Below are 13817 nucleotides of genomic sequence, written 5' to 3'. Positions count from 1 at the left end.
GTATAGTCTGAACCGTTTCTATATATTCAGGCTAAATATTCAAGCTTAGCTAGAGTGTATCTTGCCCTAGATAATTAAAATATTGTTCTTAGTAAATGTTTAGATGTACATTCAACAGTACATAGGATTATCCATTCTACTCATAAGTGTACATAACACACTTGCTAATAATGTAACTGTATTTTTGTGCCATGAATGTGAAGGATTTTATGTTATTTTGACAATATTTAGAAATATTGGCATTTTACTAGAGGTTCAAGTACCTTTAAAAAGCATAAGCTGTTTATTTGTGAAAAAAGTCATAAAGTGTTAAAGCATATCTAAACCCGAGAACAAACATTATATACTTCAGCTTACCAGTCCATAAGTATGGTGGCTGCATTAGTTTTGTTTTTTGTTCTGGCTTTTATTCTTTTTTTCACTTGGTGATTCTGTCAATAACACACACCCTGTCCTTACGGTGATAACCCACATTTACAACACTGAACAAGTGGAGAAGCAGTGTTGTCATCTTTGGCTACTCTTCTGATTTGGAAAACAAACACCTACACTTCTGCGCATCTCTATACAGAATACACTATTTCTGACTGGTTTAAAAAGGTATTTATATTACTCGTACAGTACAGGACAAAGAAGTTGATTTATAGAATATGGGTTATGTCCTGTTACCTTCAGATGATTGCACATGGCAAAAGCTTTGGTGGAGACCACCACACAGTGTACTCATATAACCCTGCCCATTCCATGAGCTTTCCGTTTTTGCTAGTGTCCTAGGTGCTGGGCCCTTCTCCTGTTGTAGAAAGAAAAATTATTATTATTATTATTATACAGTATTTATATAGCGCCAAAAGGTTTGCTCAGCACTGTACATTATAGTGGGGGACAGAACATGAGACAATACAGTAACAAAACAATATACGAGTTGTTTGAGGGCCCAAAATGATTCTTTTCATCAGTTTTCCTATTTTCTTCGGCTGACACTTCTATCAAGATTTGACTGCTTATCACCATATCGCTCACTAGAAAATTCTGCATAGGTTGCCCTGATATACATCTTGGAAACCGTATCAGGACACTGTAACAGACCTGTAATGGTTGCCTCTGGCACTGGATCCTGCATTCTGCACCTTGGCACATGGTTCAATGAGTGAGTTAGCTCCTGGGCTGTGGTCTGTTCCTATGGCACCCAGGCCCTGAAAACCACTTTGGGCAAAGCCTGGACCCTGAACATGACCAGTGACATGGACAAGGTAAGGCAGAGTTTCCCTGAACCTTTACATACTGATTCCTGGCTACACATATCTTGTTGGATTAATTCCTGGATATGTAGTAATTACTACACTATATCTTTATGGAGTAATCTACACTTGTGAGTGTAGTGGCTAGTAGTGCTCTTTAGACTCCTCAATATGCATCTTTGGCTGGCATGTCTGCTGACAATGCAAGCTAATCATTTGCTCTTTCAGCTGTTGCCTGATACTTCAGAGACAAAGCCACAGGAACCTGGTTAGCGCATTTGTGTTATTGCAATTTTTTCACACCGTCCATTTTGAAACCCTCAGTCTGCATTCATTAGTATCCCAAAGATCCTCATTGAACAATGGTGGGCTAAAGGTGCTAAAGAGCAGGAGCACATTGGACAAACAGAGGGAATTCTGCTGCAGGCTCTGAGGAAACTCCCATGTACCTCTCAGGCTGAAGCAGTTTTCTTATTCTGGAATAAGGTTTTACAAAGAAACTGCTTCAGCCCCTAATTTGGGATCCCTCACAGACACGCAACATATGATTCTGCTGCCTCTCCACTTGTTGATTATCTTCAAATGTAACAACCTGAACTACCTAGTGCACTTTCATTTGTAGAAGGTAAGGGGGGCACTGACCTTATAGCAGTTTTTTAATCTTCAGAATTTCATGAGGCTACTTCTTCAACTTGTCCCCACGTGCTGGCTACTGTGGATATCTCCAGAATGTCCTTATACTCTATGCATACATGCAGAATTATATCGCTTAAAGTGGTAGTAAAATAATTTTTTTCTCTTGTACTTACGGGTGGGCCTATAATAAGGCTTACCTGTTGGTACAGTAAATATCTCCTAAATGTGCACGGTTTATGAGACATTTACTTTAGCAGCACGGGCACCGGCCATGCACACTGCACTCTCAATGGACAGCGTACCGTCCTTTGAATGATGTCATGTTGGCTCGGCCAGTCAAGCAGCCGCAACCCACGAACCCAGGAAGGAAGACTAGGTGATGATGGAAGCCCCAGAGAGCTGAGGCAGTGCTCTACTGAAGGGCTTTGTTTTATAATGCAATGCATATTAGCACATTATGCTCTTAACTTGCAGTGAGAAGTTTTTTTTGTTGTATTGTTTTGCAGTTTACTACCACCTTAAAGCCTGGTCAGCAGAACACCCTTGTGAAATGTGCCCTTTGAAGGTTCCTCTTTGAAAATCTTCTTGAGGAATACATTGAGGCAGATACTGAGGGAAGTGGGTTCCTACCCTCTATGCTCAATCTTGCCTCCCCATTCTATGGACCTCCTCTGCCATGTAGATAAAATCTGTTCATCCCCTCAGGAAATCATGATCTACTGAAGGTCCTTCACATTGTGGCAGAACCTGCTCAAAAACCTTTGCATTAAAATTTGCCCCCACCCCTTGTCTTAAAGGGGGGAAGAGGAACATCTATTAACATTTGCTCAGCATTAGGCAAATACATTTAAATTCACTCTGTCCCTTGGATAGGCACACAAAGAATCTCTATTGTTGTCCTCTCTCTGTTTTTTTTCCTTTGCTACCACTTCTTACTTGCTGCTTCACAAGGCAGACTGTTTTTCTTATACATCGTTTCAGCTTAGGATCACAGGGGGAGGGGGGTTATCTCCTTCCCTTTTTAGGGAGTATTTCAAGGATATTCAAGATCTTGCACATGGACCCCTATCTATTCAACAACACATGTCCCATTATACTCTTCTGTTCTGTTTACTGAAGTAAACAGCCTCCTGGTTGGTCTCCTTTATACTTGTTGCAAAGTCTACCCCAGCAGAGTGCCTTCTGTCTGCTCTTTTATAGACTTACTATTATAACTCACATAGAGAGAGCGTCTAACGTTCACAGCAACTGCAATGCAAAGATGTTTTGCTTCCCATCTCTCCATACTTCAATGTAGTTTTTACATTGCCAATCTTATCACATCTTGTGCCGCTATATCATTCAACCCCAAATCAGACCCTGAGCCTTAATGTACCACGGTGCCTTGGAAGTCTTTTTCTTAAAAATCTTTATATAAAAATACATATATATATATATATATCTTACATCCCATTCAGCATGGTATTTATTTTTGCTGACACCATGTTCATGAACAGACTGCCATTAATACCTTCAGGTGCATCTTCATGAGAGTGCCTGGTTTCTCCACTTCTGGTGACTGCCACTATACTCCTCACTACACGTTGAGCCCAGCTTCATTATATGGCTCCCTGGCCTACAACACTTAATCTCTGCCCCGTGTCTTGTTATATCCTCCCTCTCCATATCACTGTCAAGGATCACTGGGTTGCCTGTTTTGCAAGCTGAGCAGTCTTTTTGCTGTTACTTTCTTAAAAGAATTGTCCTTGATGCTCGTCAACTTCTACACTGACCTAGTACTGGAAAAGTTTGCATGGCCCCCGTCCTCAGTACCCCCCTTTATGTGCATGTTTTCCTGTCACGTGCAGTCTGTACATACCTGCCATATTCGTTTATGACAGCTCTGCAGACTCTGAGATCTCCCAGCATCTCCAATTCCCTAATATTCATCAGTTAAGCAACCTTAAAGTTGGATGCCTTTCCTCTCGGGCATACAGATTGTTTCTCCCATACTGTTTAATCTATCATGTGAGGTAGTTTTCAGCCAGTGTGCTGATGGGGAACCCTATGCTAGAAATTGTTCCCATTCCTCATTTTGCAAATTTGTTGAACTTGCAGGACACCTAGCCTTTGATACCTGGCAGGTCTTGGTTAGTCCTTGTATATAATCTTGAAAACACTTTGACTATGCACTCACTTGGGCACTGTCTTTTGCAAGAAGTTGCGCTACTTCATCTCCTTAGCAAATTTCTGTGTCCCTCTGGGACCTTCCCCAGATGCTCTTCTCCACACAGAGCCCTCTTTTTTTGCTACTCCTTTATTAAGGGGCCTCTGAAAGAATGGGATATTTTTCTCTACATTACCCTTAAAGTGGAACTCCAGCTTACACCTAACTAAGCTTAAAACTGTTTCATCTCCCCTCTTAACACGTATACTAACTAACCTGTGTAAGAAAGATGTATGTACTTACCTAGCTATTAAGCCTGGAGTGGTGATGTTAACCATAGGCTCCAATGGATCATCCGTTGTCAGTATTCTTTCCTCTCCTCTGAATGCTTGATGGCTGATGTAGGGGAGCCAGATCACGTCACGTCACCTGATCTGAAAATGGCCTGAAAATAGGTAAGTATACACATCTTTTTTGACACAGGTTAATTTGCATAGCTGTTAGGAAGGGTTTTGGCACCATGGCTAGTTAGGTGTAAAGTGGAATTCCACTTCAACAGTTGTAGCCCTGGTCTGGTTCCTGCATTTTCTTCCTGGGGTCTCCGTCCTTTTATTATGGAATAAAGTATCCTAGAAGCCTGTCCTTCTTGATTCCCTAGGGGCCTTTTTGTCACCTTTTGTGGTAATGTAATTTTCACTCCCTCTGTCATGCCTTTAGGACATGCCAAACACTTACCATACATTTTATGGATGGGTCAGCACCATCATCTATGGTTGCCTATCATGTATTACCTTGCCAACTGACCCCTCTTGCATTTCTCTCAGTGTGGTCCTCTATGGTGTTCCTCCCTCCTTTTCCACACAGCTGTGTAGTTAATTTACTCTTCTTTAGGGCTTCTGCCTCAAGAAAATTGTCTCTTTCCCTACCTGTACCCATTCCCCTAGTGCTTTTTTTTCTTGGGTATTTAACAGCATCTAGCATCAGTACTTCTCAAGAGTCACAGGGCCAAAGCCTGTTCTTCTTTACACATTTTTAAAAAAGTTTCTAGACATTTGGCTGTTTGAGGCTCTACTGACACCTGCTTCCTCTGCAAAGTATGTCTGCTTCCGTCTGTCTGCTCCAGTCTGTTGACCCTTTTTGTTTTTACTGTGAGCTGTGAACTGTTCCTGTGTTGCTGACATTTTGGCTGTTTTGTGTTCTACCCCCTGATGTATTGCTTGGGGATGTCCCATGACCTAAGAATCAACTCCTGTGTCCTGTACTGTACTCCAAAATATAAAATTTACAGTTATGTAAAAAATTCCTACTTCTCTGTTCTTACAGAAAAGGTACTAAGCTGTAAAAAGAAAAATAATGCTAAATTCTACTGCATCTGATAGCTTATAAGCTACAATATATTACATTTTAGTTTTTGGGTTTATATATTCTTTGTTTGCTCTATGTAGTGTGTCAGGTAATAGCTTTCAGACACTGCACACAGTGACAACAAAAAAAATTATAATTTTTTTCCCTTTTTTCTCCCAGACTCAAAACATCATGTATGACATGATCTCGGATCTAAATGAAAGAAGTGAAGACTTTGAGAAGAGGATTGTTGTCTTAGAGACGAAGCTAGAGACATTAATTGGTAGCATTCAAGCTCTCCCTGGACTGATTAGTCAGACAATAAGCCAACAACAAAGGGACTTGATGGAAGCTCAGCTGCAAAATTATGACAAGCATGTTGCGTATAGCATCGAGCGATCACGGTCTGTGTCAAGAAGGCGGCGGTCTTCATCCACAGCACCTCCAACTTCGTCGGAAAGTAGCTAGAAGGGAATAAGTTAACCAAAAAACAATAAAAAAGACTTTTTTGCCATCATATGGTCAATATTTTAGCTTTTATTGTAAAGCCCTATGGTTCTAATCAGTGTTATCTGGGTTCTGATATCAGAATCTTAGAAACCTGAACACAAAGTTTTAGGCCAAATAGACTGAGAACTCTCTTTTATTTCTCTCAGATGCACAGTGAATGCACCTATCATTGCTATATAGATTGTTTCTCCTGTTTCACTTTTTATTCATGCACTTCAAAGAAACTTTACTACTAATATATAGTATAATAAAATATTAATTTCTGAACATAATTGTATGGTCACTTCTGTTCATACAATAGGTTCTGCTTACATTAGGCAAGTTTATTGATAATAACTGAGTGATATGTACCAATGTGATTTTTATAAAATTATTTAGTTGTTAATTTAAAAAAAATGGGTTATATTCACAAATCCTCCGACTTTGCATCTAGAGATGCCTGAACAAGTCTGTGTTTAGCACTCCCAGTTCCAGTTGGTGAAATTGTCCATTGCAGAGATACCTGACATGTCTGTCAGTACAAACCTTGGTCACTATTAGATACGCATAGAAAGCTGTACAGCTCTGAGCAAAGTGTCAGTGAACATTGGCTGGCCAAAAACTATTAGATTTTCAAACAAATGAACGTTCATTTGAATATTCACATGAACATTTGCACAAACATTCTCATCAGTACATTTGATGCCATAGCAAATGTCCTTTGAAAGTACTTTTAACATTCAATTTTGGAGTGAAAAGACTTTCCCGAACAAAAACCACATTGACCGTTCAAAATTTGAGAAAACAATTTCCATCCTGCTTCTTTAAACTTTATGGTCACTGTGATCAAAAAGGTACATCAATTTGACCCCACTAACAATTATAAATCCTACAATTACATTTTTCTAATGAAATTCTACTAGAGTATGGCCAGCTTGGGCAATTTCATAAACACTGAACCAAAGGTACTAAATATAAAATGGCCTCACAGCCCCCAGATGTAGTTGTCCTAGGTCTTGTGAGTATGTACCCTTATTAAAACAGTCACCAGGTCTTGGTTATTTTTTTAAATATACGTATAGAACAGATATAATATATGCATAAATATATAATATTAACATGAGACTTTGCCTTAAGAATTATAGCATAGTTACCAGTTGTAGATTTATCCAGGCTCGAATAAAAGCTTATGTTTTTCAACTTTTTTCTTTTATTCCTTTTTTAATAAAGTTGATATGTTGGCTATTGCCTTTCTATCTAATGTTGTCTTTGTTTCTCTGTACCATACTTAACAGCAGGGGAATGTGTCATCATGCTTAACAGTAAAAGACCGTTAATGTAATTTATACGTTCTCAGGCTGTAGTCTAATATTAGGCTCTTCACCTTATTTTCTAAGCATGAAAAATGAAAGTTTACATCAAAGGGTTTGATTTACTAAAGGCAAATAGTTCGCTTTGCAAGGGAATTTTGCTTAGCTTAGTGAATAAAGTGAAACTGCTGACTTCCATCACTCAATCACATTCTTCTTTGATTGGGTGATCTTTGCAAAATTAATTTTTCTCTATATTAAAGCTAAGCAAGACTTACATGCACTTATATTTGCCTTCAATAAATCAAGCCCAAAGTCTCCTCAAATATTACGCTTGTTTACCTTTAATATCCTAGAACCTCACAACTTGTTCAATGTGAAGAACTTTTTTTTCTATCTGTGTCCCATTGGAAAGGTTTTACTTTGCTTTAAAAAGGTTTACTTTCTCTCTTTTGATCTTTTTGAAACTATTAGGTGAAGATGGTGAATCTCCACAGTGGGGTGACAGAACTGTAAAACCCTGACCATAATCCAAATAAGAAAACTTTAGATACACTTTAAATTGCAAAGAGAGGATTGTAAGACAATCTATACTGCAGGAAATATGTAAGCTGCCATTGCTATGCAGTTTTTAAAATGTTTTTTTCTGGCTTTTTATAGAATATACTGAGTAAAACACAGATACTGCACAACTGTCTTGAAACAGGAATGCAACAAGAAAGATCAGACCATCTGGTCTACATAGCTGTTGGGGTTCAGTTAATATTTAAACCATGACAGCTAGACAACTATAAAATTCAGAAGGAGGGGTCAGCAATAGAAACCCTTGTATTTAAAATGGTTTTAAACCCTGAATGACTGGTTTCAGGGGATTAGATGAAACAAAGCCTCCTATATAAGTTTCACATGTCTATCTGCAGTCCTTTCGTCTCCATTCAAACTACATAATTTATAAAGCTTGTCTGAGCTGTCAGAAAACGGGCAGAGAGCTGAATTACACACTGCAGTGAGGACAGCTCTGAGAGCTGATTGGAGGGAAGGGACACCCCCACACACACACCCCCACACACACTTCACATAGCACATTGGAACTGAGCTGAGGCTGTCAGACTGCTGGAGGTCACTCTCCTGTCACCATTTTTCTTTTAGTGACAGGAAAACTTGTTGGAAGTAAAAAACCATAGAGGGATATGCTTTTTCATATTTCATGTCTGAGGTGTGCAACCACTTTAACATGATAAAAATGTATTTTAATCTGAAAGTTTTGAACACTGCTTCCCTTCCTCCACCCCCTCCATGCATTTAGATTCTATTGAGTGTACACTACAGGGTTACTTTCACTGCTTTCTACCATGGACAGAGGAACACATTAGGATTACATTTCTCTGTATGGGTGAGCCAATTGAATGGACAGCACAGTAAAGCTGGCCATAGTCAGAGTGACTATGGCTGGTTCCTGATGAATTGGCTAAAATTCACTCAGTGGATGGCCCTGCTGACTGCCTCCTACCCCGAAAATTCCCCAATTGAAAAATTGAAAGAGTCGGATGGGAAATTGTCAGCTGAACAGCACCTTCATCAAATCAGTTGCAGGCACTTTTAGAGGTATTTTGACAGCTAGCAAGGACATCTATGAGAATACAATAGCAGCAGAGAGTCATCTGTTTGAGGAATCTGTTGAATCTGGAGCTGAATAGGAACAATCTATATGTGTATGGCCAGCTTAAAGCGGTATTAAACCCAAAACTAAAAATGTAATATATTTCAACTTACTAATGCCTTACATTGTGGTGGCTGCATTAGTTTTCTTTTTCAGACTTTTTGCCCTCTGTGTACACTTGGTGATATGGCCAGTAACACACCTCCTGCATTAGAGTGTCTCCACTCTGGATGGAGGAGCACAGAGGCACTTTTGGACAGCATATTCATCAGTCTGGGGGGGAGTGTTGGATGTACTAGCAGATTTAGCAAACTTCAGCTCACATTGCAGTTAAACAAACATTTACAGCAACGTTTTTTTTCTTTTGGTTTAAAGGTTTTACATCAATAAATAAACCGACTGTAGACACTCCTATCAGTGGTAAATAGTTTGTCTCAAAACTCTAACTGCTACAGTTGTAGGAGAGCTTGTTCTGTCGAAAAATTGACTTACCGGCAGGATCGCTAAAAGAAAATACAGGAAAGAAAGCCTAAAAAAAGAAAATTAATGCATCAATCACGCCTAATATTGGGAAGCTGTAATTTAATAAATGTTTGCTTTTGGGTTTAATACCACTTTAAATCTTAGTTCAAATTTGATTGGAATGCCCTCAGAACCAGTTCACATCCAAGGATTGTGTTTGCATTTAATGTTTGGACCATAAGGTAAACATTCCTTATGAAGGTATGTTGAAAATTTCAAGCTTTAGATGCAACAAATAAAAATAACTTGTTTAGTGGTTACCACTTTTGCCTTGCAACAGTGGAGTCCTTGTTTGAATGAGGCTAGGACACTATCTGCAGAAAGTTTGCATGTTTGCCCTGTGCTTATGTGGTTTCTTCTCATATTCCAAAGATATGCTGGCACGATAATTGAATCCTGTCTAAATTGGCCCTAGAATGTGTGGGTGTGTATGCATGTGAGTTAGGGACTTTAGTTTGTAAGCTTCTTGAGAGCAGAACATATGTGAATGTCAATTGTCAGCATGATATAAATGCCTATAGTATATAAATATATAAACCTGCATGTTACTTGTCTAATATTGAAGAGGTGGTGAAACGCATATTATCCAGAGAGAGACTGTTGTGCAAGAATTTCAGTTATGCATACTCCTAGGCTTCCCAAATATGCTGCTGTGACCACAGGTTGCTTATTTCCAAACATATTTTATAACAGAACTATTATACATTGTATAAATGAAAATATATTTTGTCTTCTGCTGGTGCTCATAAAGGACCTAAAAAATTTACAACCCAGAGAAATTCCCTCTGCCTCTTTAAAACGTCCTGTTCTAGGCCACAAACTCAAGGGCTTAATGAGTTGGTCAGTATACTAGACAAGATGAATGCCAAAATGAAATATTTAAGTAGATACAGTATAACCCCTAAATGGACACCATTTAGGTATAAAGAACAGTGTTTTATAAATAATTTGCCATTTTCCTATAAAATACTGTTTTTACCTTTAATCCTTTTTTACATCAGTGTTCCTGATCTTCCCTTGCCTCTTTAAGCCACTTTCTGTCTATGTGCAATCACTTCATGTGATTGTTGTGCACCAGCTTCCTGACAGTGGACAATACACTGTGTGCACAATTATTAGGTACAGTTGTGTTCAAAATAATAGCAATGTGTCGAAAAAAAGTGAATAAAGCTCAAAATCCTTCTAATATCTTTTATTTCCATACACACAAATGCATTGGGAACACTACACATTCTATTCCAAATCAAAACATGAAGAAAAATATATCAAATTTGTGTTGTTCCTCTAAAAAATTGAAGAAAAGTGAATATTAGACTGTTCAAAAAAAATAGCAGTGTTTGTATTCTTCTTTACAAACTCAAACATTCACTATATAAACTGAAAAATGTTTGAAGATTTTGCTTTCCTTTGAATCACTTAATGAATATTTAGTTGTATAAGCACTGTTTCTGATAACTGCTGTACATCTGTGTTGCATGGAGTCAACCAACTTCTGGCACCTGGGAACAGGTATTCCAGCCCAGGATGATTGGACTACATTCCATAATTCTTTTCTATTTCTTGGTTTTGCCTCAGAAACTGCATTTTTGATGTCACCCCACAAGTTTTCTATTGGATTAAGATCCGGGGATTGGGCTGGCCACTCCATAACGTCAATCTTGTTGGTCTGGAACCAAGATGTTGCACGTTTACTGGTGTGTTTGGGGTCGTTGTCTTGTTGGAACACCCATTTCAAGGGCATTTCCTCTTCAGCATAAGGCAGCATGACCTCTTCAAGTATTCTGATGTATTCAAACTGATCCGTGATCCCTGGTATGCGATAAATAGGCCCAACACCATAGTATGAGAAACATCCCCATATCATAATGCTTGCGCAACCATGCTTCACTGTCTTCACAGTGTACTGTGGCTTGAATTCAGTGTTTGGGGGTTGTCTGACAAACTGTCTCCGGCCCCTAGACCCAAAAAGAACAATCTTACTTTCATCAGTCCACAAAATGTTGTGCCATTTCTCTTTAGGCCAGTCAATGTGCTCTTTGGCAAATTGTAACCTCTTCAGCACGTCTTTTTTCAACAGTGGGTCATTGCGGGGGCTTCTTGTAGATAGCTTGGCTTCACATAGGCGTCTTCTAATTGTAACAGTACTCACAGGTAACTTTAGACCTTCTTTGATCTTCCTGGAGCTGAATGTTGGCTGAGTCCTTGCCATTTTGGCTATTCTTCTATCCATTCAAATGGTAGTTTTTTGCTTTCTTCCACGTCTTTCAGGTTTTGGTTGCCATTTTAAAGCATTTGTGATCATTTTAGCTGAGCAGCCTATTATTTTCTGCACTTCTTTATATGTTTTCCCCTCTCCAATCAAATTTTTAATCAAGGTACGCTGTTCTTCTGAGCAATGTCTGGAACGACCCATTTTCCTCAGAATTTCAGAGAGAAATGCACTGTAACCAGCATGTACAACATTTGCTGCCTTCCTTCCTAAAATAAGGGCAATAATTGTCACCTGTTTTTCAAAGAATGAATGACCTCACTAATAGAACTCCACACTGCTAATATTTTGAACATGCCCCTTTCAATTAGTGATTCAATTACACAGAATCAGCAGAATGCATGTCATGGCTGTTGGGTCTGTTGGAGTTCTATTACTCTACTACACCTGCTAGTAAATTATTTGCCATGTAGAAATATCATATCTACCAAAAACAGTGATTGATCAGGTTAGTGATGTCTGACTGCTATTATTTTGAACACAACTGTGAGTTTTGACCAAATCATCATTTTTATACATATTGTCCAACTCCAAGCTGTATAAACTTGAATGCTTATTGGATTTTAGAATAGCCCGTGATGTGTATTTGTGTAATGAGGGAGGGTGTGGCCTAAGGAGATCAACACCTTATATCTAGGTGTGCATAAATATTAGGCAGCTTCTTCTTCTCAGGCAAAATGGGCCAAAAAAGAGATTTAACTGACTCTAAAAAGTCAAAAATTTTAAAAAGTATTTCAGAAGGATGCAGCACTCTTAAAATCGACTCAGATGCCAGCACAGTGGATTTGGGGCTCAGGTATGGGCTGGTATTATTAAAGTAATCTCATCTCATAAAGCCTGTCCATAAAACCTTTGAAAAAATCTGTCTTCAGATATTTCCTGGCCCAGTCTTGACGTTTCAACGTATGTGTCTTGTTCAGTGGTGGTCAGGTTTTACCCTTCTTTACCTTGCCCATGTCTCTGAGCACCTTGTACTTCTGGGCACTCAACGCCCCAATATCTTAGCAATTTCAACAGTGTTGCATCCCTTTGAGAGGCTTTTTACAACTTTTGCCATTTCAGAGTCAGTTAAATCTTTTTTTGGCCCATTTTGCCTGAGGAAAAGAAGCTGCCTAATAATTATGCACACCTTGATATAAGGTGTTGATCTCCTTAGGCCACACCCTCCCTCATTGCAAAAATACACATCACCTGATATGCTTAAATCCAATAAGCATTCAAGTTTATACAGCTTGTAGTTGGACAATATGCATAAAAATGATGATTTGGTCAAAATACCCACTTGCCTAGTAATTGTGCACACAGTGTAGGGGCCTATGCCTGTGCTGTGTATCAGACATGGGAAAGGGAAGTTGCCTAAACAAAGACCTTCATAGTAGGATCAACAGGTGTTTTTTTTAAATGAAAGCTGCAGATTGAAAAAGATTAAACATTTTTGGAATTTACATTATTATGGTAAAGCTTACAAAATATTTCAGCAACTGGATATACATCTAAGCTGGTAGGCTATAACTTCTGAGTAACTTTAAACACCATGCCCAATAGAGTTAATGCAGCTCAACACTATGAAAAAGGTGAGATATGGCAATGTTAACTTCTAAATCCTTTATGCAGTTTATAAGTAACTGAGCTATAGTGGTTTGATAGATACTAAAGAGAAGTAAGACTTGGTATTCTGCTTGTAAAAGGCTTATACATAATCACCACATGAGACTTTTAATTGGTCAGTAACTTGAGATTTACCTGTCTCGGCAGTCACCTAATTTGAAACGATGTGCTGCAAATGAGACGTTTGCCAATAAGTTGGTTTTCCCAAGGTAGCAGGCTCTGAATGATCTGTCTTAATCTGAACTGCTCTTTAAGAAATTAATCAGATGCAAACTGGACAGGACACATGACAGGAAGTCATAGACTATGGATTATATGCTGCTACCTTCCAGTGACTGGACACAGTGAAGGGAATTTGCTAAGACTGGAGCAGCCTGAACCTGGAGCAGCAGTGCCTGGTATCCAATCAGCTTCTACCTTTAATTTTTGAAGCTTAAAGTGATTGTAAGGCTTAAGGTTTTTTCCTTGATGCATTCTATGCATGAAGGTAAAAAAGATCTTCTCTGTGCAGCCCCCCCAATATTCACCTAAGCCCTCTCTTGATCCAGTGATGTGCAATGGAGTCTTGGCTATCCTGGGACTCTCTCTCCTCATT

General features: G+C 38.9%; 1 protein-coding gene across 1 annotated transcript in view; it reads left to right on the top strand.

Moving 5' to 3' along the window:
- Positions 1-7114, top strand: part of KCNN2 (potassium calcium-activated channel subfamily N member 2) — a 210983-nt gene extending 203869 nt beyond the window's left edge. Inside the window, exon 8 of the mRNA XM_089684727.1 lies at positions 5545-7114. Within this exon, the coding sequence (XP_089540853.1) occupies positions 5545-5832 (288 nt within the window). The 3' untranslated portion in view covers positions 5833-7114. The remainder of the gene's footprint in view (positions 1-5544) is intronic.
- The last annotated feature ends 6703 nt before the right edge of the window (positions 7115-13817 follow it).

This window comes from Staurois parvus, unplaced genomic scaffold (assembly GCF_062004578.1).
Source record: "Staurois parvus isolate SC_StPar_1 unplaced genomic scaffold, SC_StPar_1.0 ptg000354l, whole genome shotgun sequence".
Taxonomy (NCBI): domain Eukaryota; kingdom Metazoa; phylum Chordata; class Amphibia; order Anura; family Ranidae; genus Staurois; species Staurois parvus.
Note: the sequence above shows the minus strand (reverse complement) of the source record. Positions and strands in the feature narration are given on the sequence as shown.